This window comes from Malus domestica, chromosome 14 (assembly GCF_042453785.1).
Source record: "Malus domestica chromosome 14, GDT2T_hap1".
NCBI lineage: Eukaryota > Viridiplantae > Streptophyta > Magnoliopsida > Rosales > Rosaceae > Malus > Malus domestica.
In genome coordinates this window covers 30813613-30840070 of record NC_091674.1, presented here as the reverse complement: position 1 = coordinate 30840070, position 26458 = coordinate 30813613, and the positions used below count along the sequence as shown (strand labels likewise).

Below are 26458 nucleotides of genomic sequence, written 5' to 3'. Positions count from 1 at the left end.
ACTGAGGTCAATCCTAATTTTCGAAAGTGATTTTCACATGATTCTGTCTTTTCCAACTTTTTATATTTTCGATGGTATTATTCAGACACCTATTTTTATCTTTTACATTCTTTTGTTAATTCCTTTTCTTTGTTCCTCTTTAAAGCATTCGATTGGACGATAAAAAATTAGAGAGTACGTAGGAGAAAAAAAATGACATGGGAATAACACCGCTCTGAAAAACCACTTGAACAAAAGCCGAGAAGATCCGAACGCGGTAAAAATTGGAGGGTCGAGTAGCGGTTAAGTCCAATCACTACTAGTACAGTGCGCCCTCACCGAATCCCCATTTCAAAAATTCCTTCCACAAGCTTCAAGCGCTTTCGGCTTTCGACTTTTCTGGAAAGTGATTCCTCTGATTCGCGAGAGAGAGAGAGAGAGAGACAGAGAGAGAGAAGAATGGATGCTGCAAAGGTAGAAGAACTGAAGGAGTTCATCAGCAAGTGCAAGTCAAACCCTTCAATTGTTCACACCCCTTCTCTCGCCTTCTTCAAGTCATATCTCCAAAGGTATCAACTTTGCTATGTCTGTATACGATTGTATAGAATTGTATATTGATTGTATATAATTGTATGTGATTGGAATCTAATTCTTTGTTTTTGGCATGTGGGGTTTATTTGTTTGCAGCCTCGGCGCTCGGATTCCGCCGGTTCCGAAAATGGTGAGAGCTCTTATTTCTTCACTGTAACAGTAAAGCTTCAATCTTTATACAAATTTCAGTTTCTCTAGTTAGTATTCATGTATCATATGTGTATATGCATGTTGGGAATTGTGGAATTACATAATTTAAGGTGTTCCGGGAATGCTGTGCAGCTGATCCGTCAAGAGTCTAACTTTTCCTTGTTTTGAAATTGTATAGGAGATTTTCATTTTCTCAGAATTTCAAATTTCAGTAGGTTTTATGAGTGACGGGAATTACATTTCCCCCTGTGTTTTTTGTAAGAGTTTGGCACACGCAGGTGCACAGGCACGCTTGATTAAACTTCCTAAGTACTTTGGTTGCATCGTGTTGTGGTTCGAGGAATCCTACTATGGCCATGAAAAGTGACCGTGGATGTTTAAAGCCGTTGGGTTGCTAAGATTTAAATGAACGCAATAGCAATTGGGTCAACGGCTCCTAACATCCATACACTTGCTCACTTTTCTCATGCTTATAAGAGAATTTGTTGATGTGGTCCTCTTCAATGATATTTATTTTTACGAATTATACCAGACAAAGAAATAACATGATTACCCATATTTCTACTTTGACAAATTCCCTAAAACTTCGAGCATTCTTTTTGTTGTTTGTGGGGTTGTATATTGTTGTAGTGTTGGTTCTGGTAACAGGATAAAGATGATGGTGACATGTCAGACACGAAACAACATTTTGATGCCAAAAGTGATCCATCTGGGAATAACGATGACAATATTGTTGAATCTGATATTGAGTTGGATGTTACTGACGTTGTGGAGCCTGATAATGATCCTCCACAGAAGGTAAGGGTTATACCTCCCCTACCTGTTACGCTTATATTTTAACTCTCTAAATGATGATTCTTCCTTTAGAAGCTGTACTGGGTCTATTTCTCATGTCCAGATGGGTGACCTGTCAATTGAAGTTACGGAAGAAATGCAGGATGCTGCACAAATAGAAAAATCAAAAGCTATCGATGCTGTCTCTGAAGGCATGGCTTCTTCTTGTTGTGAAACTGTAATTAGCATTTGTAGTTGAGATTTCTCGGCTTGTCTTTTCACTATCTTTTAATTGGTTGTTTATTCTTTTCAGGTAAGCTGGACGAAGCCATGGATCTTATAACAGAAGCCATAATGTTGAATCCAGCTTCAGCTATACTAAAAGCAACCAGAGGTAAATTGATTATTATTTTTTCTAAATTCAATTTTTTCTTTTGTTTAGTTGTCCTTATATCTTTTTCATGTCTTGGCCGCCTTTTTTCGTATGTATCGTTTCCTTAGAAACCTGGTATCCTTGCTTTCAGCTAGTTTCTTTGTCAAATTGAATAAACCAAATGCGGCAATTCGTGATGCTAATGCAGCTTTAGAGGTTGGTTGATGACCCTCACTGTACTTGTTCTTGTATCCACTGAACAAGAAGTTTGAATTTTTGTCAGCGGTGAATATTGACAAGTGATCTCTATATATACGTTTTTCCAGATCAACCCCGACTCTGCAAAAGGATATAAAATAAGAGGAATGGCTAAGGCCATGTTGGGTCTATGGGAAGAAGCGGCGAGTGATCTGCATGTAGCATCAAAGTTAGATTATGATGAGGAGATTGGTTTGGTGCTTAAAAAGGTGATTTTCTTCATTCTAAAGGAGAAGCTTTCAGCAAAACTGTTCCTTAACAATTTCGTTTTAATTTCAGGTTGAACCTAATGTCCACAAAATTGAAGAGCATCGCAGAAAATATGAACGCCTGAGTAAAGAAAGGGAGATAAAAAGTGCTGAACAGGAGGGAAAGCGGAAAGCTGAAGCTCGAGTGAGTACTTGTATTAGAGTTAGTAACGCTTTTGTTAAGAAATATCACATCGCTTTTGTTAAGAAGTTGGCAGTTTTTGTTAGCTCATTCAGTCATTTTCCTTTCAATTCCCTGTGCCACTAAATAATGATAAAGAACCTTCATACTATACTAAACTACAATTCTTTCAATTCCATGCAGGAATGGGATGCGTTGTCTGCTCTTAAGGATGGTATGACATTTGATTTCTTTTATTCGTACGCCATTTAGTATTACATTAATGCAGGTATTTTTAAAGGTTCATATCAACTTCATAACACCATTTGCAAGATATCATCTATTTAATTTTGATTCTTTCTTTCCTTAACTCATCCGGCTCATCCAATTTTCCTTGGGATTCTTTTAATGCATTTTTTTTTTTTGGTTTTGACAGGGGAAGTCACTGGTATACACTCAGCCAGAGAATTAGAGACAAAGTTGAGTGCTGCTTCAAAGGCATCGCGCCTTGCAATCCTCTACTTCACCGCAACATGGTGTGGTCCTTGCCGCTTCATATCTCCTTTGTATACAAGCTTAGCTGGAAAGTACAAAAAAGTCGTTTTTTTGAAAGTTGACATTGATGAGGCAAGAGATGTGGCTGCAAACTGGAATATCAGCGGTGTTCCGGCCTTTTTCTTTGTAAGAAACGGTAAGGAGGTTGACAAGATGGTGGGGGCAGACAAAGCTGCACTAGAAAGGAAGATTGCGCAACATGCAGGCTCAATCTGAGCTAATCCTCGCACGATGCGCTTGGATTTTAGAATGGTAATTTCGTAAGTCATAAACTGAAAGAAATTTCCATCTGAGAAGATTGTTATATTTCGACAAAACTTATGTCCTAAAAACAGTAATCTGTGTATTTTACTGGAAATAAAATGTTGCTTTCTCGCCCAGTCGGATTTTTTTTTACTGGAAGTTATGAATATGAAATTATCTGCATTTCCTCTACTTCTCTTTATGTTTATGTCCCGACATGATCAAGAATCGAAATGTAAGCTTTATTGTTTATTATGAAGTCTTCCAAACAAAAAAATGTTGAAAGATAACTTGCTTTCATGAACTAGCTTGCTGCATGATTCATGAATAAGGTACCGGCTATCATCTCCGAGCATCAATTTGGAAGCAGAGGCAAAGGTACTTGAATACAAACAGTCTTCATTTTCTCTCGTTCTTGGAATAGAATCTGAGGACCACATAGAATAAGATCCGGTATAGAACACCCCAAGCTAGCAAGATTCCAACATTATACCAGATGTTATCTGTTTTGATATCCATCGAGGAGATAACATCTTGTCCGATAAGCACGCAATTCTTGCTTACTAATGGAGATGTTAAGTGCAGGTGACTGATCTTTATATCTCCTAAAGGTCCGGGGGTGAGATCTGCTGCCGTGCCATTGTAGCAACGTATTCCCTTGAATTCATTTGTTAGCATTGCCTCAAACGGGTACTTAATCGCAGAGATGTAATGCACCCACCTCCAGTAAAGCGGTATCTGGTTGCGCTTCAAGAAAAAGCCGCAAGTCAGAAAGAAAAGAGCTGTGGTAGCTATCACAACAGCATACCCTGTGATGTAGCTCGGCACGAGGGCGCTCACAAGCATCACGTAAGCGTTGGTGGTGATGAGTGAGGCATAGAGGATGATCCAGAAGTAGAAAACATTGCTTTTGAGTTGAAGAATGTACTTGGTAATGGCAGCAAATGTGTAACCTTGGATGGCGAAGAATGGGAGGTACACAATGAGGGAAGAGATGACGTACGAAGAAGCACGATAAGCATTGTGAGAAGTTTCCCTGATGAAAATGAACCTTTCTTGGATGAAAGTCGGGACAGCGTCATTGGACGAAAAGAAAACCAGGCAGACTGCAAAGATGTAGAAGTTGAGAAGCCGGTTTATGTCCTTGAAGGTGTCACCACCCAGGTTTCGGAAAAGGGAAGACAGAATGAGTGCCATAACTGCCAACACAATCTCCCGCGAGAGGAAGAGCTCAGGAGTGCGAACCACATTGAGCGCTGTGCGCCACGAGAGGACTGCAACCTCACGGAGCCATGGGTTTGCAAATTTAGGACCAAGGTCAGGCTCATCAAGCACGTCTTCTATTTCCAACTCTCCATAAGTAGGTGCATAGGAGGAATCAATGGAAGGGCTGAAAAGTACAGGGGTTTTAGTACTACCGTGTCTTGGTGGCTGCAGGATGAGTTGAGGTGTGGGATATTGGCTCGAAACTTGACTCCTCATACCCGAGACTGAGACTGATGTCGCTCCAGCTGTTCTAGCAGGAGTCCATGATGGTGGGCGGTGAGGGGTTCTCTTGACTCCATGGTATATCCAGACAGAGAAGTCCTTGTAGAACTGCGAAGCTAGACGAGGGTTATACACACCACTGTTCTGATGATGCATTGGTGTCATATGAACCGACTTCCTTTCAAGGGAGTTGTCGAAATCCTCAACATCCTCGTCAGCTTCCTCATAATCAAACCGACCAGACTGGCCTGGTCCAGGCGTCCTGTTTCCAATGGAATAGGCTTTACTACGGAGGCTGATTGCGTGCTTGGATGCAGGAGTCTTAGATGCAGGAGTCTTATTATAAGGAGTTCTTCTTGGTGTTTTCAGAGCTGGCCTTCTGGATGCCTGATCAGGTTTGATGCCATCGCGTTGGTACAACACCAATGGGTCTAGTCCCACGGTAGATTCATCATATTCTTTAATCACATCCAGGAGATACTCGAGGCCATTCTCACCATCCGGAACTGGCCTTCCAAATCCCAAAAGGTGAGCAGACAGACCGTGCGGGCTTCCCAAATATATCAGTCTTCCTCTGCAACCACATTATTAGATAGCTTAGTTAACAAGCATTGTACATGTCAAATCGTAAGTCTATTTTAGCAACCCTTAATTGTTAACTGACCGAGAGGCCTACGATTCATAAAAATTTAGCACACATTTGAGCAAAATTTTACCTTGCTAGGATAGTCATGCGGTCCAAGAGCATTTGAATACGATATGAAGGTTGATGGATGGTCATCATCACGATGCTACCACCTCGAGCGATCTCCTTTACCTTTTCCACAACACTGAAAGCGCTTGTAGAGTCGAGACCAGATGTTGGTTCGTCAAGAAACAGCAGTGAAGGTTTGTGGATGATGTCAATTCCAATTGACACCCTTCGCCTTTCTCCTCCCGACACTCCTCTCCTCCCTTCATCTCCGATGTAAGTATGCGTTGCACTCTGCATATATACCTCATCAGAATCAAGATATAATTTGTCCGTTGAGTTCATACGTGTGAAAGACACTTTGAATTTACCTGCAAGCCAAGTTGTTCAAGGAGTTCATGGACTCTCTTTCTCTTTTCGTCCCTCGAAACGGAGGGGGGAAGCCTAACCTCAGCTGCAAACATGAACGTCTCGAAAACAGTCAGCATAGGGAAAAGCTGGTCGTCTTGCATAACGTAAGATGACACCATCTTCATGTAGCTTGTAGTAACCTGAAAATAAGAATCAACTTTATATATGCATTCATTCTCTTTTAGTTTCCGGAAAAAAATAAGAAAAACTGGACGTCCTGCACAGAGAAAAACTTATACATATCACTAACCGTTCTTCCATCAATCCTAACAGAGCCTGCCAAACTCCCTTGAGCAATCCGTCCCGCCAATGCATCAAGAAATGTGGATTTCCCAGCACCACTAGGTCCCATGATGGCCATGATCTCACCCCGTACTGCCTGGCCAGAGATATCATTGAGAAGATAAGCTTCTTTCTTGATCCAAACCCCGTCTTTTTTCAGCTTCTTCGTTACACTATACGAAAGGTTGTTGAACTCAAGTCCGTGGCCCGGAATCATCTTCATGGGTCGAAGAGGGACAGAACTTTTTGCAGCAACTGATTTGTCCATGTCCAACAGACTCTCTAGGTTTCTGTTGGTGTCATTCCGCCCCATTTTCGCCACTTTCGCCATTTTCAACCAGTGATGCTCAGTTCGAGCCCTTCTTTTTGGCTCTGGCCTCACGAAATTTTTGAGACCTGAGGGTTGAAGTGTGATATGGTATAAAAGAAGGGAGAGGCCGGATGAAATGTCGACAAAAGGTGACGATAAAAATCAAAGTAACTTTAGTGTTGGAAGGCTGTGAACAATCGGACGGCAAGAATTATGAGAAAGCATTTTTACGTGTGTCCCTGTGGCTTTCGATTCTCCTTTGGTTTGTCAGTAAATAGCTTTGATATTTCCGGATGATGTTCTGTTCTTGTTTCATTTGTGCACATGAGACAACTTCCTCTTCACTGGCGATTGGAAGAAAACTTGGCAGAGTTAAAGTTTTCCAAATCTGTCTGTCATTGTTGTTCTAAAGTAAACGAAAACATAGTTAACGAACCCTAAACGTAATCAAGTTGGCTAGAGCAGTATGCTCTTCCTTTGCACCCAAGTTCAATTGGATTAGATTATGTTGTTATGACGATGTCGCTCGAACAAAAAAGAACAACGAAACTCAATAGTTTGATCCTGCCAAACTCAATAACCCAATTTCAGCTTGTTAGTTCTATATGATTCGTAACATTGTTAAGGGCTTGTTTCAGATTACTTCTAGGCAGCTCAAATGTGCTTTCTGATAACCAGCTGAGCTTTTAGCGACCCTTGACAAAAAAGGTTAAGAGAGTTTTATTGGTTATGGAAGCACGTGGAATTTTTTCCAAAATTAATTGTGCTTATAACAAAAGCGTGCCTGTAAGCAGAAATGTAGGGGGTTACGAACCATTCATCTATGGTTCTAGAGTACGTGACCATATTATTCCCGGATGGACTCTGATTACTATGATTTTACATTTATAATCTTATTGATGCACACATAAGCGACTGTTCATGGTTCACTGATTTTGTATGGGAGCAAATTACTGTCTAAAAGCACTTTAGTTACCTCTTTTAACTAAGAACAAATGTTCTTGTTTGATGATAAAAGTGTTGTCTCTTAGCTTTGAGTTGGTGGATTTTCTTAGAACAACGAAGGGATTTGTTAAAAACCGTCAAGACAATTACGAGTATTTAGTTTATAATTAATTCAACAATATTATGCATGTAGACTGCACTAACAGTACAGGAATTTGTTGGCAATGGCTCCAAAGTGGGGTAATGTCAGGAAAAGGTTAAAAGATTTGGTGTCCAATTGAAACAATGCAAGTAAGTGGGATGGGGATGCTACCGAACTTTTCAGTCAAATTTGCTCGTTCTATCTTCTTGATTATTTTCATTTTGCAATGTTGCACGATAATTAGAATTGTTTACTTTTTAGTTTACTTTTTAAAGACCAACATCACAAAAAGTAAACCAAAATAGAAATCGTTTTGTAGTTCGATTAATTTTGTCAAAATTTTAGTGCTAACTGAACGATATGGTTTGTCTATTTAATAGATAACCGTTAGATGGCTAAACAATTTCGAAGTTGGTTGAATTTCGGCATAGTTGATTTTAAAAGGTGAGCTATAAAATAAATAATTTAGATTATCATAAAACATTGCAGGATAAGAAAAAAAAATCAAGAAAGTTGAACAAGAAGATTCAAATGAGAAGTTGCATGATAGTAAAGAAAAAGGTTGAAAACGTTGGTTCTTGTAATCAACCAGCTGCGTTTTTAATAATTCTTAAACTTTGCCGGCCTTAATGTGAAGAGAAGGACAGATGCTTCATATTTCTTGGAGAATGTTTTGCTTAATGTTCCAAAGTTTTTGCCTTGTTTGCTTCAGTTTTGGCTCCCAAATTAATAAGACAAGTTCGATGCTCTCATGATATAATGGAGAAGTTTGAAGCAGAACTTCCATTCCGATCACGTTGAGTCGAGGCATGTGATAGCAATCTCGGCATTGGCACGGTTCAAGCTTACCCTCGTGTCGATTCATGATTCGACTCCATGATTTGCTTGAGCCGTGCCAATACCTAGTGTGCCAAACTCAAATTTCTTACACAAACACTCATCTCCAACTACAAAGCACGCTAAGCTATATTAAGTACGAGCTTATAGTAGCTTTCAAACGATTAGCGATAATCAGTTAGTAAGTTAATACAACATCAAACATTTAATTCAACCTACTTCCCAACGTACGGAATCTTGTGATTCTGTTCATTTTCCAGGTACTCGTTTTCTAAATATTGCTTATATTTTCAGTTTCCTCCAATATTTATCACAAGACCTTGATCTAAAATATGATAAAGGGGTTAGCGTAACTTGTAGCATTGTCTCAACTAGTTGTAAAAGTAAAGAGGGGTTCAGGCAGCTCTATCACTTCCTTTCACCTTTTTGCATGAATTTCGCGTTATCAATCGCCTATCTTTCTCGGATTGATTGTTGAAAATAATATAGGCAATTTTTTAGTATACTTCATGATATTCTATACATTGAGATATTTGACTGATATATTCTTGATTAAGGATCTAATAACCAAAGATTTATCGGTTAAAATTCTTATTGTATAAGATACGCCGAAAACATAGAAGAATTTTCATGAAAATGAAACATAAACGAGGCAGTTTCAATCACACATCAATATTTTGCAGGGGTTCAGGTTAACTTATAGATTTGGTTTGACCAGTAATACAAGTAAAGGGGTTGGGGCAACTCCTTGTTTCATGTTAATTCTCGTACCAAAGCAAAATTTGTATTGTAAACTTTGCTTAATTATTGTTCAAACATGACAAATTCAAATTGATTGAGTAACTTTGTTAGCTGGTTACCAACTTACCATAATGTCATGACTGCCAATATTCGGTTGTTGCAGGTTTCTTACTTTGTTTTCAAGCAAAGAGTTATGCAAACATTCGATAAGTTTTTCAGTGTAACTGTCATATTGTCACGTAGTATTATCATGTTATTCATATTATAACACGTGGATTTATTTATTGATGCTAACTCTAAGACACATCAACTATGCCCTTCACGTCTGTTATCACACGTTAATCACCAACACGACGTAACAGTTTAACCGCCACACTAAAAAATTTCTCGCAATTATAAATAAATATATAAATATGCTCTTACGGTTACGGAGGAGGAGCATTTCTGTACGCATATACTTGTTCTGATTGAGGGTAAAAATCATAGGAAATCTTGATGATGACACAACGGATTTCACCATAAAAATAAAACTTCCATGGAAAATAAAGTAAAACCCATATAACAAATAATCGCTGGATCAGAAAAAACCTCTACTCAATGGGAGTGAGAGAAGGAATTGGCAACAAAATCCGTCACCAAAAACCAAACTCCACATATATAAGTTTTTAGCGTCTGTCGAATCATATTTGACTCATTCATCACTATATAAGATATCACCAAACAAGTCTCACAAACCAAACCATTTGAACCAACAAAAACACACACAAACTCTCTCCAAAAAATGGCTTCGATCTCAAAACACTTGCTTCTCTTCTTGTTTCTGTCCCTTTTCGAGTTGTTTGGAGTCTCCCATGGCCAGAAGCTTACTGCATTGCCTGATAAGGAGGGCGCTGCTGGTGGCGGTAGTGATTCTTCCATGCAATGCGTGCAGAAACTGATTCCTTGTCAGGCGTATTTGAAGGCGCCGGAGAAGGCTCCCTCGATGTGCTGCTCGCCACTCAAGAAGTTGGTTTCGGATGATACCGAATGCCTTTGCACCCTCTTCAACAACGATGACATGTTGAGCAACTTTAACATAACGCAGGGTGATGCCTTGAAGCTGTCCAAGGCTTGTGATGCCAATGCTGACATTTCAGTATGCAAAAAGGGTGATTGAGCTTTCTTTCTTTTTTTAATTAAATCAAATTAAATTTAAATATTTTGGATTTTGTTTGTGGGATTCATATGTTTGTTTCCATGGATTATAGATGTTTTTCTTTCTTTTCTACTTGTTTGAAAAACGAGAAAGGAAAGGCATTAACCTTTACCCGAGGCTCTGAAATTAGAACAAAATCTTAAGTGTAACCGGGTGTATATATCAGGGTTACTTTTTTTCTCTCTCCTCGTATGACATATGACATCAAGAGAGAGACAGGCGAACATACTCTCGATTGTTTATCTTAATTTGCTGTTTTCTTCATCACAGATGCAGCATCACCAGCCAGTACAACATCACCTTCTAACAACAGTAAGTTCCTAATGCTTTTTCTTACCTATTTTTTCAATTCGAAATCTCAGCATTTCAACTCTCAACTAGTTTGGTCTCAGATCAGCGATCAAACTCGTCACGTCTCGCCTAGATTAGTATCTTTGCTCGATTAAATGACAGCGAAAACATGCCGGACTTTGATAGCTTCACAGTTAGATTAGTGTTTTTTACTGATTGCTTGTGCCAGGTTCTTCCTCAGGCAACTCTCCCGGCAGTTCAAAGAGTGCAGCTTATGTGCTGTCCCCACTCGCCGTATCTGGTTTTGCTGCCGTCTTCATGGCTTTGATCATTGCAGCATTTTAGGGTTTTCGGTTTAGTTAATCAGTCATAAGCTATCTAATCAGATTAATGAGTACTTTGTTTTGTTTGCTGCTGGAATTTTTTAGTATGCTCCGAATCATTCTATACACCGAGTTTTATTACTAGCATCTCAGCCATGTGAATTAGTCTAGTTGACTAGAGTAATGCGCTCATCTCATTGCATCCAAATTTAAATCCTCTCATCTTGTTGTAGAGTAAAAGTAATTTAGTACATCACTTCATCACAGAATGTGAACAATGAATCTGCTATGTCATTAAATCAAACAAAACCATGATTTGTCCAAAACCCACAAATCCATACGCAAAAAGAACCCATTTTTAAGAACTCAAAACATTGAAAAACTGATTGAGTATCAGAAAAAGAAAGAAAAAAATTTTATTTCTTAAAAAAAAAGAGAAAATTTGGGGGAAAATCGAAATTTACGAGCGTCTGAATGCAAGAGCCACAATTGATGAATCTACAGCTGCAAGCATAGCTGCTCAAAAAACCTGGGCAACTAAAAGGGCTGACTGCATTATTTTATCAGTCCTCCATTTCAGAGGACCAAGCGCGCAAGAAACGCATTGCCGTTTTTCCTTGAAAACTCTTCAAATTGTACTAAAGTCCAGTTTAACAAAAACCCAGATGAAAAAAAAAACCAAGAACAGTGAGTGAAATAAAAAGGGGTGTGATATCCACACACCCCTTTTTACTTCTCCCACACCTTTTTGGTTTTTGGCCGTCGGATCAGATGAATTGAAGAAGATCAACGGACAGAAATTAATAAGAGGTGTGTGAGAAGTAAAAAGGGGTGTGTGGATAGCATACCCCAATAAAAAAGATGATGAGAGATGAAGCTTGCAGGTATTACCATGGGAGAAGCAGCAGATGATGGCGATTTGGGTTTGAATTTCGAAGCCGATTAATTTAGATGGACGACGTGATTGGTATTTATATTTATGTTATAATTGTACCCATGTGGTGGGCTTAACCAACTAACGTCGATGCAGTCCACTCCGTTGCGTGAGTATCTAACCACCCAGCGGTATCCTATCCAAAATTTTCTCGTTTGGCAATTATGTTGTACCAAATTGAATTGTAATACTATGTGGCAGCACGATAGTTCCACTAAACCAGTGTTTATTGGGCTTCTTCGCTTGGGTTTGAAGTTTGGACCCGGTTTAAACCACAAAGATGCAAACTTTTCTCGCAGTACATAAAAGTTCAAAACTTTAAGCCCTCCTTCTCGATCGCGGCAAGAAACACAGCCAAATGCCAGATTCGTCGACATGGCAGCAAAAACCTCCATTGCCAAAACCATAACCAAGCTTTATTATTCGAGTGGGTTCCATTCCTCTCACCCCAAACATCTGGCCCCACTCTCACTATCTTCCTCCTTCTCCAGCTCCTCCCCTAATGCTGCTTCCCCAGCGGCCGAGTCTCAATCAACCATCTCTTCCCAAGCTCCTGGTGGGCCCTCTGTGATGTTCGTGTGCTTTCTGCTTCTGGGTTTTCATAATTTGCTCGAAATATTCAAAAGATTGATGCTTTATTCGGTTTTTGTGTAGGGAGGGAAAGGTCGAGATGGTCGAGATGGTTGCTGTTTCTTCCTGGAGCTATCACTTTTGGGCTTGGGACTTGGCAGATTATCAGAAGGCAAGAGAAGGTGTTGCTTTTTTCACTTCCTATCTTTTATTACCTTGTCAGATTTAGCAATTTTGGAGATTGATTATTTTAGCAATACGCATAAAGCTGCATTGTGAATATTTGGATTCATATTGTACCGAAAATATGATTGGTTGCACAATTTGGATTCCCAGGTAAGTGCTTACTTATGATAGATAACTTTTTTGAGCTCAAGGAATGCCTTGAACCCGATACGTTCTGTATTAACATTGTGTTGGGCAAAGATTTCAGATGTTGAAACTAATTCTGAGTCTGCATATTTTGCGGATTTTAGATAAGTGACGATTCACGATTATACTTTGGTGATTTGACATTTTCTTACTCGGAAGTTGGAGCTAACAGAAGACTTGGCACAAAACCGAGCGCAGTGTCATTCTGGGATTCATACAGCCGATCCCACTTAGTGGGACGAGGCTTTGTTGTTGTTTTTGTTGTGAGATCAAACTTCTGCTTATAAAACGGTTTCTGTTTGTGGTTTATATTTATGTCCATACACTTCTGTTATATGAAATACTAAAAATACTAGAGGCTTTGTACTTTTTGATTAAGCCGACTGTTTTGATTGACGATTTATCGGTATGTGAATGAAAAGTGGAAATTGACTGGAATTAATCTAACGAAAGCGGAATCTACGATCTGGTTATGGTATTAGGTTTTGTTTTGCAGGTCCTGTCCATTCTGAAGATTTGGTTCCTTGTGCATTTCACATTCAACCTTACAATCTCATAAAAATATGACCATTATTGGTGAGTTTCTTTTGGTAAAGATACAAATGTTAGATTATATACAGAAGAGGTTGGAATTGGAACCTTTAAACTTGAACAATGCCTCTCCGTCAAGTCAAAATTTGGATCAGTTGGAGTTTAGGAGGGTCAAATGCAAAGGGTATTTTGATGAGAAAAGGTCGATCTATGTGGGCCCTCGTTCAAGAAGCATTTCTGGTGTGACCGAAAATGGCTACTATATCATCACACCTCTTATCCAGGTCCCTGACAAAGATGAGAGGTAAAAGCTGTTGGAGTTCCATGTACTTCATGAACCTTACTTTTTAAGTGCTTATAGGGGTTTAGAATTAACAGGGTGGTACATTACATCGGACCATTTACGAGTTCTTCCTGCTTGGTATTCCAGGATCTCATATCACATTAAACTAACTGTTTCCATGATCTAATGTAGCTTCACCTTCGGTTGTGATTCAAGTTCACTACGATTAGTTTGCTTTCTTTTAACATTGAGTGATTTTATCTGCATTGTTTAAGGTTTGTGCTTGAGCGTCAAGTTCAGGCTCTAATACAGTCCGGTACATCCTTGGGTTGGAAACAAACCGCTTCTGTTTTTTTTTTTTTTTTTTTTTGTACCGGATGTATATGGTTTTAGGTTCTAACATTATATAGAGAACTTCAAGATTCCATTAGACCTCACATATTCTTATGTTTGGAAACTAATTTGTGATTGTCATCATGACTTTCAAGCTAATTTCAACGCTTATCTGTTCGCTGATGATCAATATTAAATGCAAAATTTCCAGTGTGCAGCCACCAATTTTGGTCAACAGAGGATGGGTGCTGCGAAGTTGGAAAGATGAGGCTTCAAAAGTTTCAGAAGGTGGTGAACAATCTTCTGATATAACACCCACCTCTGTCCAAGATACTGAAAGAAGGTCTTGGTCGAGGTTCTGGACCAAGAAGCCCCAAGTTGTTGAGGTTGTTTGTTATCATTATGTCAATCATCGCATGATGAAAAGAACGTTGAAGATCTAATTTTAGTTTCGTGCAACTTACAGGATCAAAACCGCGTTGTTGCTCCCGTTGAAGTTGTTGGAGTAGTTCGAGGGAGTGAAAAGCCTAGCATATTTGTTCCACCAAATGATCCAAACTCCTACCAATGGTTCTATGTTGATGTTCCTGCAATAGCTCGTACGTGTGGACTCCCTGAGGATACTATTTACATTGAAGACGTAAATGAAAATGTTAATCCAGGTAACCCTTACCCGCTTCCAAAGGATGTCAATACCTTGATTCGGAGTTCAGTCATGCCTCAGGACCACCTGAATTATACTCTGACATGGTATGGTTTTGTATCTTCGTATGATCATATCACGCATCAAGGACTCGAAAAATATTGACCCACTGTGGCTCGTTCCCTAACATTTGTTTTCTCTTGGTTAGGTATCCACTCTCTGCAGCAGTTACACTCATGGCTCTCATGAGTCTAAAACCCAAAAGGAGCCGGAGATAGCAGATACGCAAGAGATTCCGATAGTTATACGAAGAAATTGATGCCCCAGAGTACTTGGAACTGTCAAGTCAATTTTGCTTATCGAACTGTTTAGACTCTTGATGATTGGAAACTGGAAAATTTGGGGGTGGATATTGGCTGTTTTCACCATTAAACCGCTCGTTCCAAGCTGAATTTTTGCAGCCAAAAACAATAAAGTTTCTAGCGTTCCAGCGAGGAAACTAAAAGCTAAACTCGCTAATTTGAAGACAATGGTTTATAGCTCCGTAAGAAGGGTTCAGATTTTGGTTTTAGCTTCTTTCAGCTGTTTGTGCTGCCCTCGTAGCGATAATATAAACGCTACGAGGTACGATGTAAAATAATAATTAGAATTCTACGGCATTTTTGTTTCGGGGGTATTCTTTGTATTAAAGCCCGAAGGCACAAACAGCTGTTTGTTTTGATGATATAAAAGATAAAGGGATACGATTTCCGCACATCTTATTTCTCTCTAGCTTGATTTTCTTTTGTTTTACATCACTTCATCTTTTCGTTTTGGTTAAGAAGTCGCTTGCCCTTCACCTTGCAGCACTTGGCAATATCACCGTTGGAACCGAGTGTTGCAAGGTAAGGGCATTCGAGCTCGTACATCGCACCGTGTATCAAATCAGATAAAATGCTCGCTTGAAACCAAATTTGTGCACACAATTGGCAAAAGTGTCGATTTTCTTTCCTATATGTTGTACACTGTACAGAATGTACATAAGAAAAAGAACTGCTAAAACTAAGAAAACAAATCAACGAATTCCGGCCAACTCACACTAACGCCGGTAGGCAAACAAAAGTGGGTAAAGAAACAAATTTAAAAGAATGAAATGAATATGAAACTAACAAAACCGTGGGGCGAAAAAACGAAGGGATTCATTCACGATATACACCTTACAAGCAAAGGGGTAACGGTCATCCCTCCGTGGATCGCCTTCAACAATGCCACAAACTTGAACGGACTCTCTTCGGAAAACCACCGGAGCTTCCAAGTCATGGAGCCTGGAGCTATCTTTTTCTCATTTGCACTTGAGTCTGAATTGTCCGCTACGGCTGAGCCTGAGGGGCAGAACTGGGACATTGCACACTCAACAGCTAAGGTTACACACCGACTTTCTCTGACATCAACAACCTGAATGACAGACGTGCTTATTAATGTCTTGAATGATTTTACCCCCTAGCCCTAAAGAAAATGTTACTGAATCCAGGTAATGAACCAGAAACTAATTTGCCAGATTTCGTTTAGATTGAATTTTAAGGGAAAAGCTAAAAATCAGATCGAGGCGTTACCAACTCAGATATGTCGGCAATAGAGCAACGTAAGTCAAGTGAAAAATATGAGGGCAAAGGCGCATCCACGGACAAAGAGCTGAACTGCATAAGGTCTTCAAAACACAAAAATACGTGCCCTCCTGCCACAAATAATGATCTTGAAAACCATGATTCACCTGTCATACAGATACAAGAATGTTACCAAGCATGAATTTTTTTTTTCTTTTCAAAATAACCAAAAGGAATTAGACTGCAAAAGGGATGTTCGAAGAGTGTGATGGTGAAACCTCAGTATTGAAGTGTTCTCAGCATAGTGACGTAAGCATCATTAAATTTCATAGATACAAAACCGACAATAGCGTAACAAAAGTTAACCATGGGAATACGTCCTTTATTCTAAGATGTTCTCGACATGTTTACCAAAATGATTATTGCACACTTCGTGCCTTTTGATTGTAAATAATTCAATTCATGACATTATTACCATCATTGACTATTAAATATGAAAATCGATGACCTAAGCATACCTTCATTATAACTACACCAAAACTGCACCATAGAATACTGGAATATGCTCACTTTTGAACCTCCGCATATTTGTTTCTCAAATAACTCCACCTGAACCTGCTCCAAACTGCCATTTAAATTCCCAAAACCCGAGTCTATCACAACAAGGAAATCCTAATATTCGCATCGGTAATCAAATAAACAATAGAAATCTGAAAGGGAAAAAGGATAACTACCTTCTTAAGCAAAGTCCTCCATTTGGCGCAAAAGAATCGATAGCTTTTAAGGTAGAAAGTAGTTGTCTTGATTTTTCAATGCTTCTAGTTTTAAACACGTAAGTCGCACTGCCCCCAACATACACCCTAAGCCAACAGGAAAAAACTTTGTTAGAAAGTTGAAATTATACCTATTTTCTATAAGTAGTAAGTACCATTAAGCACTAACCTCACGACCTGGAGCCCTATACCAACTACAACTTCTCTGATATCCTCAACCCTGTGGCAACCCTTTAACTTTAACATAGTGCCTGCAAACAAAGACCCCATTGAAAATCGGCATTTATATATCTAACCAGATAGAAGAACAAGTTGTCCAAGTAATCATTGTCAAAGAGGAAAATTTTATGATATATAAATCACCCGGAAGGACTGTGTAACCTAACCTGACCCATCTCCTACAACACCGATGAGCAGTATATAAAGCTTGTCTTCACTACTAAGTACAACAGCAACTTCTCTGCATGTAAAATAAAGATAAATAAACATATAAAGAGCAGAAACGTCTGAAAAGCTGACCCAACATAAGCACCAATATTACAATGTACACGAAAACCTTGTTATAGCCTTATAGGACACTACACAGTATACGGTTCAAGCACAAAAAGACAAATTCAAACTGTTCACCTTTCTCTGGAAAAAAAATCCAGCTCAAGTATACAACAGCAACACAAACATTGCTTACAAATCTCGTGATTTCGTGAATCTGCGACATTTGTATTGAAATAATTCTCAATAAATTCATCATTGCCTGAAGATAAGAATTCAGTTAGTGGGGTACTGCTTCTATCTGCCAACATCTGTCTCTTATTAACTTCATGAAAGCCACTCCCATAAAAATACTGATTATCTTGCTTATTTTCGACTTGCGCTACATGATTATCTAGAATGCCATTTGATTTTGGTGCTCGTTCTGCTTGCCTAATCATGTTATCATCTGCTAGTAGAGCAGTAACTCTTCTTTTAGTCTTCTGTCTTCCTTTTCTCCTCTCCAGAAAATCACACTCTTCATTAATGCAATTATTAATTTCAACATCATGAGCATCAGCAGGAACATCACTGGCAGATACTCCAACCGAACGTCTGTCAACCTCACGTTTTATGTCATAATACTTGAAACGATTTGAAAGTGGGTATTCTTCAGCACTCTCATTTAACCAGTTCTCAGGAACCGACTGCGTAGATTCATAATTTTCATCTTCACTACAGCTGGTATTACTATCAGATGATGCCACTGAATATGACTCTGCGGATAACTGTAAAATTTCCTCCTCTAAGTTATGTCTACGACTAAGAATGTCCTTTTGATAATGGGGCGGTGATCCTGGGTTAGCAGATGATGAATAAGACTCTGAAATATCATCAATAACAGATAATGCAGACATGCTCAAATTCTGGATCATCCTATGACCTCCTTGAGTGGTGAACGTCTGAGCACGGAAACTTTTAGCCTCTGAACTGACAGTACTTGTCCCTTCATGAGAATAGGCTTTTAAATTCTCCCTGAGGTCTCTACTATCCATGCCAACTGGGCTGACCCTACCAGCATTCCCCGTTGAAACAATTTGGTCAAAGTGATGGGCATGTCCAGAAGATATATCCAAGAAGGAACTGTCTGATTCTAAAACATTTGTACTACTCTCATCTCCTGATGCTTGGATGTAGTCTGGAACATATGTTAATTTTTCACCCAGCTGCCTCCAGCTTGCCTTGGTTTTTAAATAGTTTTCCTTCTCGATATGCAGTCTAGCCCTGCTATACCTACCAATGTCTGCATCATTCTCAGAAGCATGATCTAACCACTCCTTGAACTCCCGCAACCAAAGAACAGAGCGCTCTTTCTTCATTAGCTCAACTCTAGTCATCAAATCAACAATTTCAGCTTCATTGTCAGATATGACAACTTCCTCTCTGCTTTGAATCTCATTGTCACAAGACACAGAGTCCTGGTCAGAACATGTGTTCTCCTCTTCATTAACAATTGAAGCAAGACGAGATACCTTTTTCTGCAAAACAGCAAGGATGCAAGGTTTTATGATTGTCGACTGTCGAGTCAATAATGGAGTGGACAATGCAAAATTTTATGACTGTCTAGTCAATAATGGAGTGGATGATATGCATAGCACAAATATTTAAAATCAAAAGGTATACATGATTCATTCAACATACAGCAACGATTACGCTAAAAAATAAGATTAAGTTTACAGATTAAGAACCCAAATCCAGGCACATTCACTTCACCCTTTTAACTTATTTATGTGTGGGGTAGGCAGAGGTTCAATCAAATTCAGGGGTAAAGAACAACCAGCCCCCAATACCAAGGTGTCCTATGAATTTATACCAATACTTGATAAAGACTCCCAACAAATGTAACAGTGACCTACCCTTTTTCTGTTAGTACTTGAATCTCCTTTATCATCACACTTTGCAGGAGAATAAAACCCAAAGCTGGCCGGTCGTTTGTGCCGGCCAGCAACAATAAGTTGCCTCTTCCAAAAGTCTCTGGTGCTGATCTCCTTATCATCTAACTTCAACTAATCCACCATACGACAGATCAAAAGACAAAAGTTAGAAAAATAAAACTAACAAATGACCTGAAAAATACGTTCAAAATTTTATATTTAAGATCGATGTGCTTCAGGTCCCGAAGAACGAAGAAAATAAAAAAAGATGAATCTTAAACTTACTTTGTATGGATTAGTGACATAACTGAATGCTTGTGAACGATACCAACGGGCACAACACAACGGATTCCCTTCCAACCACAAGTTTTCAAGAGATGGAAGTCCAGAAAGGTATTCTAACTCCGAAAAATTTGAAATAATATTGTAGGAAACATCAAGCCCTTCAAGTGACTTCAAATTCTCAATCCCACGCAATGTAGTTAGAGCATTGTTCCTCAAAACAAGTTTAAGTAAACGGCAGGTGACCTGCATGGTCCAACAACATCGGAGTATGGGTCCAAATCTATTTCCTAAATAGAAACTTTGTGGCAATAGAACTCAAAACTATAGAAAAAGCACTTCTCAGTACTTCAATCCATGTAATATGCGCCAAAATAAACAATCTTGACTAAATATTAACTGAAAAGTTTGAACTCTGTTCAATATTAGGGAATATAAAAATGTACTCTTCTCAGACAAATTTGTGCATACAATTTCTCAAAGCAATCAAAGATGGACCAATACATTGCAAACGAAAGCTAAATTCATACCTGACTGAATGACGAAATCGTTCTGAGCTGATTGAAACCAAGGTCTAGGTGCTTCAATTTGACACACTTCCGAAGATTATCAACAATTGCAAACTTGTTCCGGCTAAGGTCCAGAGTTTCGACAGCAGGAAGGAGTTGCAAAGACTCATCCATGAGAACCAAGCCATTACAAGCACACGAAACGAATGACAAGCGATTCCACTGCGGTGAGTCCTTAATCTCTGCAATTCTACTAGCAAACACATGCCGCAGAGCATCCTAACATAATTTTTCCAACAATTTAATCATATCAAGGGCATAGTTAACCAAATTAAGAACTTAAAATGCTGATTAAGTAGCTGAGTAAACAGATATTAATCAAAACATTGAAAAGCAGAGCAAAATCCAGGAAAACTCACAGTAGAATTATGGCAAATGATCTTCTCCAAGGTGTGCCTCAGCTCGAGCAACCCTTTTGCGGCGGAGGTGGACAAATCGCATCCTCGAAGCTCCAAAACCCTAAGCCTCCCAAACGGCCGAAACGACAGCGGCGTAGGGTCCCTGGCGGGAGACGGCAGCACCGAAACGACCTTGAGGGATGTCAAGAGCCTGAGAATCCTCCTCAGCTGCTCAAGCGCGCGGTGGTCTCCGAGGTCGGAGACGTAGGCACGGAGGTAGTCGACGGGAGCGCCGGCGAGGAGGCTCTCGAGCTCGTGCAAGGCCTCGAGCCGCGAGTTGACGTAGTGGAACCCGGCCGGGTTCAGCTTCAGCACTAGGCTGCCGTCGATCAACGAACCGGCCTGCTGCTCCACGAAGTGGACCAGCTTCTCCAGGTAGCGATCTCCGGTGACAACCGCCATCAGAATCGGCGATTTCTCCAGGTCAATCTCGGAATTTCACAACGCGGAATCGCATGTTTGTGATACCGCTGGTTAATTTTTAATCAGCACGAATCTAGACAAAGAAAGAGGGAGTTTTTACAGAGAGAAGCGGAGGAGCCACGGCGGTAGCCGGAAGACGATAGAGAGAGAGAGAGGTGGTTTTAGTATTGGAGAGAAGAACACGTAGTCATCAAGCCATAACGAAATGGGCGACGCCGTGACGCTACACGCCATCCAATCATATTTTGTACGTAATGTCAGTTTATTTTTAAAAAGCCATAATATCTACGCTAAAGTGGTACGGTAGAAAAATGAACTAAGCCTTACACGGCTTGTTATAATAATGTACTTTAAATACGGTTTTTAAGAGAATTGAATCTAAGATCTCTTACTTATAAAGGAAGAAAAATATCACTGAATTGTAGTACTAAATGACACGTGCCAACTAACACTTTGATTTTTTTTTTAATTGTTAAATAATTTATTACCATCAACCGTCACCGTATGTAATTTATTAAGCATAGTGGATAAATGTTAAGGAGACTCACAAAATTGAGATTCAAACTCTCAGACACCTCACAATTTAACGTCAATTCTCGTGCTAACTTTATTAAATATTGTGTCAAAAATACTATGGAGACTTGGAAAGTCCATTTTTAGAGAACCTTTTTACCATTTTTTCTCTAAAAAATAGACTCTTTATAGACCATTTGTCACCTCACAGTTTAAAGTTAATCCACATGACATCATTATGAAATATTGTGTAAACATAAGTTATCAGAGAGTCGTCACTTAGTACTATGATATAGTGGTATTCTTTTTCACTTGTAAGTGAGAAGTCTTAACTTCGATTCGAATTTGAACCACATTATTATTAGTTCATTGTGAGTAACGGCTAGTTACCGTTGGATTCATTTTTTTTTTGGGCCAAATTTTTTTTAAAAAATTCTTAAAAATTCTCATTTTTTTCCTATAAATACCTAAACCATTCATTCACCATTCCGCACAAAATTTTCATCATTTCAATTCTCATATTTTCTTACCTCTTTCAAAAATATTTCCTTCAATTCTTTCAATAATTTTCAAATGGCCTCGTCTGCAATAAAAGGTAGGGTTTGGACCCGAAAAGAAGATGAAGCTCTTTGCAGGGCTTATAGATGGGTGTCGGAAGACAGTGTGAGGGGGAATTCTCAAACAAGTGAAGGTGTTTGGACTCGTGTGTCCAAAAAATACTTAGAGTTCTACGAATGCACCACTCCACTGAATATCCAAAACCACGAGAGTTGTTCTTCAAGATGGAAGAAACATCTTCATCCAAGTTTGAACAAATGGCATCAAGCATTGTTAGTAGCCGCAAGTAGACATGAAAGCGGCGCTAACTAGTACGACGAAATAAGTGTTTTCACAATTTATTTTAAATATTTAATTATATTACATTTAATTTCATGAATTACTTTCCTTTAATTTTTGTAACTATATTTAATTATATTACATTTAATTTCATAAATTAATTTCCTTTAATTTTTGTAATTATATTTTCTAGGTACGCCAAGTGATAGGAGCATATTTATGCGACTGAGTTAGCTTGTTCTCATGCATTTATGTTGTTATTTCTTAGTTAATTATGTTTTTTAAGCTATTTTCGTGTGTTTGTAGGTCCATAGGCCTTATAAAGCAATAAGATGCATTTTGGTGTATTTTGGAGCAGTTTTGGGCTTGGAATGGATAGCACATGCATGGAGCAAGGTGGATGGACGAAATTGAAGATTAAAGAGGCTAGGAATGTGTTAAAGAGAAAGAATAATTAATGTAAAAAGGAGAAAGAGCTCAGCCACAAAGGGGTGTCACTCTACCATTCACCTTTCCATCATTGCCGTGCACCACCATTGCACTCCCTTTGGATTCCTATGCCGTGCATCATCATCCATGTTCCCTCCATTGACTCATTTGTTGCATCATTGCACTTCCTTTCCTTTGTCTACCATGTGCACAATATCCTTTCATCTCCTTGCACTCATTAATTCACCACTTACTCACATTTCCACCCATGCCATGCATAATCACCCTTGTCCCCTTCATGCACCAGATTTCTTGAACTCATTTCATGCACCATTACACTCATTACACTTCATTGCCATGCATCACCCTTGTCTCCTTCATATTTCTGATTTCATGCATCAATAGATTGAATCATTACACTTAATTGCTGCACACTCCTTGTTCCCTTCACCCATCAGATTTCATACAACTTTTACCTCCACTACATGCACTCATTGATGCACCATCCACCACCTTTGGAATCTCATGCTTTGCATCATCACATCACTTTCACCTTTGAATCATTGCAACACCACTCCTTGCACTCATTGCTGCAACACCACTCCATTTTACCCCTCATGCTTTGCATCATTACTTCATTTTCACCATTGAATCATTGCACATACCACCAATTCACCTTCCTTGTCGTGCACTTCCTCTATAAAAGGACGTGTGTGTGGTAGCCATAGAGCTTAGTTTTTGGCTTGATAATTCATCCCCATTTCAATACAATCTTCATCCAAACACATCCATTCATCTTCACATCCATTCCTCCATACAACTAAACCTTCAAACACTCACCAACACCTTGTGCCGTAGCAAAGGAAGGGAAGGAAAGTGCTTGGACGTGCTTACCGTCCAACTTGGATCGTTGGAGCGTTTTAAGTGTTTTCTTTCTTTTGTTTTCAATGTCTAAATTTGTTTATCTTTGCTTTGTAAGTATGAGGAACTAAACCCCCCTTAGCTATGAGGGAATTCAAAGCCATGAACATACTTGCAATATGAATTGATTACCTTCAGTTGTGATTTCATAAGTTGTGAATTCCATTTGTTTAACTGCTTGATTGATAACTTATTCGTGTATGTTTATTAAGAGTGCACACTTAGTTTGCATGCATAAATATGATGCTAGAGTATAAGGGAGTTTTACCTAATAGTTACAAACTTATATTCACAAGTAGTGGAGATCGCTTATAAACGATCGTGTTAAATGAATTCTTGGCAGAAGTTTCATGCTCATCATAGTAACGAATGCCTCGTCAATACATATGGTTTTCATAATGCTTAATGATCTTTGATTGTATCTTTATTGTGCTGTTCACGTAAAGGACTTTTGAAGAATGCTTGAATTGTTGTATGCGTTTTCCCATCCAATTCAATAACTTAAGGAGAACTTGAAGATTAATTTAAGTAGACTTAATTAACCTGGGGTGTTGAATTTCATGATTGATCGAAAGAACAACTGAAAATTGGTTTATGTGCAAGTATGTCATGTGTGGAGAAGAACCCTCTAGCTAGCCCATCATCCATAGTTTACCCAAATTCGTCCAAAAATATGTTTTAGTTTACAATCTGTTTGTTTTGTTTTCAAATTTTCAAAATCAAATCCCCCTTTACTTTAAAGTGTTTGTATTAGTCAAAATATGTTTTGATTTGTGTTTTTAAGTGTCTTGAGTCAAGTTAGAACCTAATTTCGTCCAAAACCATCCCTAGAGTCAGTTTAGAGTCTAATTCATTGTTTTAAGCTGTTTTGAGTCTTTTAAACTAGTTTTGAGTCTTTTTAGTTTGTATTGCATCTTTTGAGTCTAGTTTGATGGTTTAAACTTAATTTTACGTTTTTAAGTCAATTTCAAGTGTTTTAGCAATCCCTCCTAATCCCCGGCCTAGAACGATCCCTACTTACATTCTTTACTACAATTGACAACAAGAAGGTTTAATTTGTGTGTTAAGATAATTTTCGCATCACCAAGCGGAGGAATTGTATATGTATGGCAGCTCGAAACCCTTTCAGTTTCACGGTTGTTGAGAAATTTGTAAAGGGTGAGTGTTATTTGAAGATCCACCTCAACATAGAGTAGGTCTTATGCCGGTGTTCAAAACTGCATCCTCAACTGCAAATATGGATGAAGATGGATCTCCTACCATTCAACAAATAAGGGTAGAAAATCCATCTTCGGGTGAAGGTTTCATACCTAGGGCTACAGGATGAAACAAGGCCCGAAGGTTGAAGAAAAAGGGCAAGGAAAATAATGATTACACCACTCAACATGAAGTGGCAGCCTCATTGTGATTAATGGTGGAGCAAAATGCCATTGTCGTGGAAGAAAGGAACCGTAGGCAAGAAGAATGGGCCAAACAAATACAAGAAAAGATGAATGATAAGAATATGGAAATGAACACTTCAAATTACACTCCATTGAGTAAGACCTATTTTGATAGGAAAAAAATATATATTATGACCCGGCAGGAGTTGTTTATCTCTGACTACACTCCTACAATGGCAGATGATGAAGATGATGTCGATTATGGATATTAAATTTAAGTTGTTGTAGTTTTTAAATTTAAGTTAATGTTGTTTTTAAATTTAATTTTTAGTTTTAAATATAAGTTGTTGTTTTTAAATTTAAGTTGTTGTAGTTTTTAAATTTAAATAATAAATTATGTTTGGCCCTCGGTTGGAGATGTTTTTTTGTGACAGGGCTAAAACGAGCCCTATGACCCTTTAGGCCTCGGTTGGAGATGGAGGCAAATATAGCCCTGTATTGTTCATTAAAATATTAATATCTTGAATGGATGGGGGGCTAAAACGAGCCATCTGGCAGCATCAATACTCGTTGTTAACAGGAAACTCATTACCTTCCGAAAGTAATATGGAATGCCGTTGTATCAGAATGACAGAAGAAAAATATTTAAATAGTGTTCCAAACACATTTCTGTTTATAAAACAGATTTGTCCAGTTCAGACCCCCTTACATAAGTTTTTCTGTTTATGACCCCTTTACTACGGCCTGATTTGGTACTAAGGTGATTCTAAAAAAAAAGCTGGTATCAAAAAAACATTGAGAGCTGTTTTTGTGTTTGGTAAACATTCAGCTTCAGTTTTTTTTCACAGTTTTGGGTGAAAAAAAGCCAAAAACAAGAAGTTGCAAAACCCAACTTTGAAAAACCGGCTTTTTTTCACATCTGTTTTACATAAAATTTTACCAAATACTATAATACTACTTTTTTTTTCAAAAGCACTTTTACAAAAAGTTTACCAAACACTCTACTATTTTATTTCACAGCTGCTTATTCTCACAGCACAGCAGAAACAGTTTTTTTTCAAAGCACAGCAATACCAAACCAGCCCTACGTTTCCTTTTCGTTTATTTGTCAAATTTCGACAAATATCTAAATCCAACACTCATAACGTATTTGAGAGAGTTATGATGGACATACGAGAAATTAGAAGAAAAGATACCTCCATGACTTTGCTTTCATAGTCGCGTATTTGCTGTGCGTATGTCATTTCTTTATTGGAAACTCGAAAAATATACGTGGAAATCCATCCAATTGTCAGGCCCAACACCAGCACCAGCTGAACGACGTTCCCTGCT

At 38.7% G+C, this 26458-nt stretch overlaps 5 protein-coding genes across 10 annotated transcripts; 3 read left to right on the top strand and 2 right to left on the bottom strand.

The window, feature by feature from the left end:
- The first annotated feature begins 228 nt into the window (after positions 1 to 228).
- Positions 229 to 3429, top strand: LOC103455641 (TPR repeat-containing thioredoxin TDX-like). 4 transcript variants are annotated; one of them, XM_008395217.4, is made up of 10 exons: positions 229 to 548; positions 667 to 700; positions 1369 to 1518; positions 1619 to 1706; positions 1808 to 1888; positions 2019 to 2083; positions 2194 to 2334; positions 2405 to 2518; positions 2699 to 2729; positions 2931 to 3429. In XM_008395217.4, exons 1-10 carry the CDS (start codon positions 439 to 441, stop codon positions 3263 to 3265), a joined length of 1149 nt encoding a protein of 382 aa, XP_008393439.1. In that variant the 5' UTR covers positions 229 to 438; the 3' UTR covers positions 3266 to 3429. The 4 variants fall into 4 exon arrangements, with proteins under 4 accessions (XP_008393439.1, XP_008393440.1, XP_070668312.1 ...); XM_008395218.4 differs by having other exon boundaries at positions 328 to 548; positions 1351 to 1518; positions 1588 to 1706; XM_070812211.1 differs by having other exon boundaries at positions 329 to 548; positions 1588 to 1706.
- Positions 3430 to 3525: 96 nt separating this feature from the next.
- Positions 3526 to 6495, bottom strand: LOC103455642 (ABC transporter G family member STR-like). Its single transcript, XM_008395220.4, has 4 exons — positions 6133 to 6495; positions 5843 to 6022; positions 5497 to 5765; positions 3526 to 5354 (listed from the first exon to the last, which is right to left on the bottom strand). Exons 1-4 carry the CDS (start codon positions 6493 to 6495, stop codon positions 3692 to 3694), a joined length of 2475 nt encoding a protein of 824 aa, XP_008393442.1. The 3' UTR covers positions 3526 to 3691.
- Positions 6496 to 9703: 3208 nt separating this feature from the next.
- LOC108172941 (non-specific lipid transfer protein GPI-anchored 3) lies at positions 9704 to 11095 on the top strand. Its single transcript, XM_017331180.3, has 3 exons — positions 9704 to 10287; positions 10605 to 10646; positions 10855 to 11095. The coding sequence occupies exons 1-3, from the start codon at positions 9921 to 9923 to the stop codon at positions 10968 to 10970; spliced, it is 525 nt and encodes a 174-aa protein (XP_017186669.1). The 5' UTR covers positions 9704 to 9920; the 3' UTR covers positions 10971 to 11095.
- A 1061-nt stretch (positions 11096 to 12156) lies between these two features.
- Positions 12157 to 15368, top strand: LOC103431243 (surfeit locus protein 1-like). Its single transcript, XM_029092369.2, has 6 exons — positions 12157 to 12438; positions 12537 to 12634; positions 13421 to 13659; positions 14183 to 14357; positions 14438 to 14721; positions 14823 to 15368. Exons 1-6 carry the CDS (start codon positions 12258 to 12260, stop codon positions 14890 to 14892), a joined length of 1047 nt encoding a protein of 348 aa, XP_028948202.1. The 5' UTR covers positions 12157 to 12257; the 3' UTR covers positions 14893 to 15368.
- A 211-nt stretch (positions 15369 to 15579) lies between these two features.
- LOC103431244 (uncharacterized) lies at positions 15580 to 21303 on the bottom strand. Of its 3 annotated transcripts, none has more exons than XR_011575430.1 (11): positions 20583 to 21297; positions 20185 to 20442; positions 19658 to 19900; positions 19355 to 19504; positions 17598 to 18976; positions 17357 to 17430; positions 17140 to 17221; positions 16932 to 17057; positions 16716 to 16850; positions 16207 to 16364; positions 15580 to 16048 (listed from the first exon to the last, which is right to left on the bottom strand). XR_011575430.1 is itself a non-coding variant. In XM_008369380.4 (11 exons), exons 1-11 carry the CDS (start codon positions 21021 to 21023, stop codon positions 15797 to 15799), a joined length of 3270 nt encoding a protein of 1089 aa, XP_008367602.3. In that variant the 5' UTR covers positions 21024 to 21303; the 3' UTR covers positions 15580 to 15796. The 3 variants fall into 3 exon arrangements, 1 of the variants encoding a protein (XP_008367602.3); XR_011575431.1 differs by having other exon boundaries at positions 16716 to 16812; XM_008369380.4 differs by having other exon boundaries at positions 16716 to 16822; positions 20583 to 21303.
- Between the last annotated feature and the right edge of the window lie 5155 nt (positions 21304 to 26458).

Excerpts from the sequence above, each read along its gene's own strand:
- LOC103455641 (XM_008395217.4), top strand. The coding sequence starts at position 439 with ATGGATGCTGCAAAGGTAGAAGAACTGAAGGAGTTCATCAGCAAGTGC. Across the intron at positions 701-1,368 it reads TTCCGCCGGTTCCGAAAATG|GATAAAGATGATGGTGACAT; the intron begins GTGAGAGCTCTT and ends TTCTGGTAACAG. Across the intron at positions 1,889-2,018 it reads TATACTAAAAGCAACCAGAG|CTAGTTTCTTTGTCAAATTG; the intron begins GTAAATTGATTA and ends CCTTGCTTTCAG.
- LOC103455642 (XM_008395220.4), bottom strand. The coding sequence starts at position 6,495 with ATGGCGAAAGTGGCGAAAATGGGGCGGAATGACACCAACAGAAACCTA. Across the intron at positions 6,023-6,132 it reads TTAGGATTGATGGAAGAACG|GTTACTACAAGCTACATGAA; the intron begins GTTAGTGATATG and ends TCTTATTTTCAG. Across the intron at positions 5,355-5,496 it reads CGCATGACTATCCTAGCAAG|AGGAAGACTGATATATTTGG; the intron begins GTAAAATTTTGC and ends ATGTGGTTGCAG.
- LOC108172941 (XM_017331180.3), top strand. The coding sequence starts at position 9,921 with ATGGCTTCGATCTCAAAACACTTGCTTCTCTTCTTGTTTCTGTCCCTT. Across the intron at positions 10,288-10,604 it reads CATTTCAGTATGCAAAAAGG|ATGCAGCATCACCAGCCAGT; the intron begins GTGATTGAGCTT and ends TCTTCATCACAG. Across the intron at positions 10,647-10,854 it reads AACATCACCTTCTAACAACA|GTTCTTCCTCAGGCAACTCT; the intron begins GTAAGTTCCTAA and ends TGCTTGTGCCAG.
- LOC103431243 (XM_029092369.2), top strand. The coding sequence starts at position 12,258 with ATGGCAGCAAAAACCTCCATTGCCAAAACCATAACCAAGCTTTATTAT. Across the intron at positions 13,660-14,182 it reads GTCCCTGACAAAGATGAGAG|TGTGCAGCCACCAATTTTGG; the intron begins GTAAAAGCTGTT and ends CAAAATTTCCAG. Across the intron at positions 14,722-14,822 it reads CTGAATTATACTCTGACATG|GTATCCACTCTCTGCAGCAG; the intron begins GTATGGTTTTGT and ends TCTCTTGGTTAG.
- LOC103431244 (XM_008369380.4), bottom strand. The coding sequence starts at position 21,023 with ATGGCGGTTGTCACCGGAGATCGCTACCTGGAGAAGCTGGTCCACTTC. Across the intron at positions 20,443-20,582 it reads TCATTTGCCATAATTCTACT|GATGCTCTGCGGCATGTGTT; the intron begins GTGAGTTTTCCT and ends AAATTATGTTAG. Across the intron at positions 16,823-16,931 it reads GGAGGACTTTGCTTAAGAAG|TTTGGAGCAGGTTCAGGTGG; the intron begins GTAGTTATCCTT and ends TTTAAATGGCAG.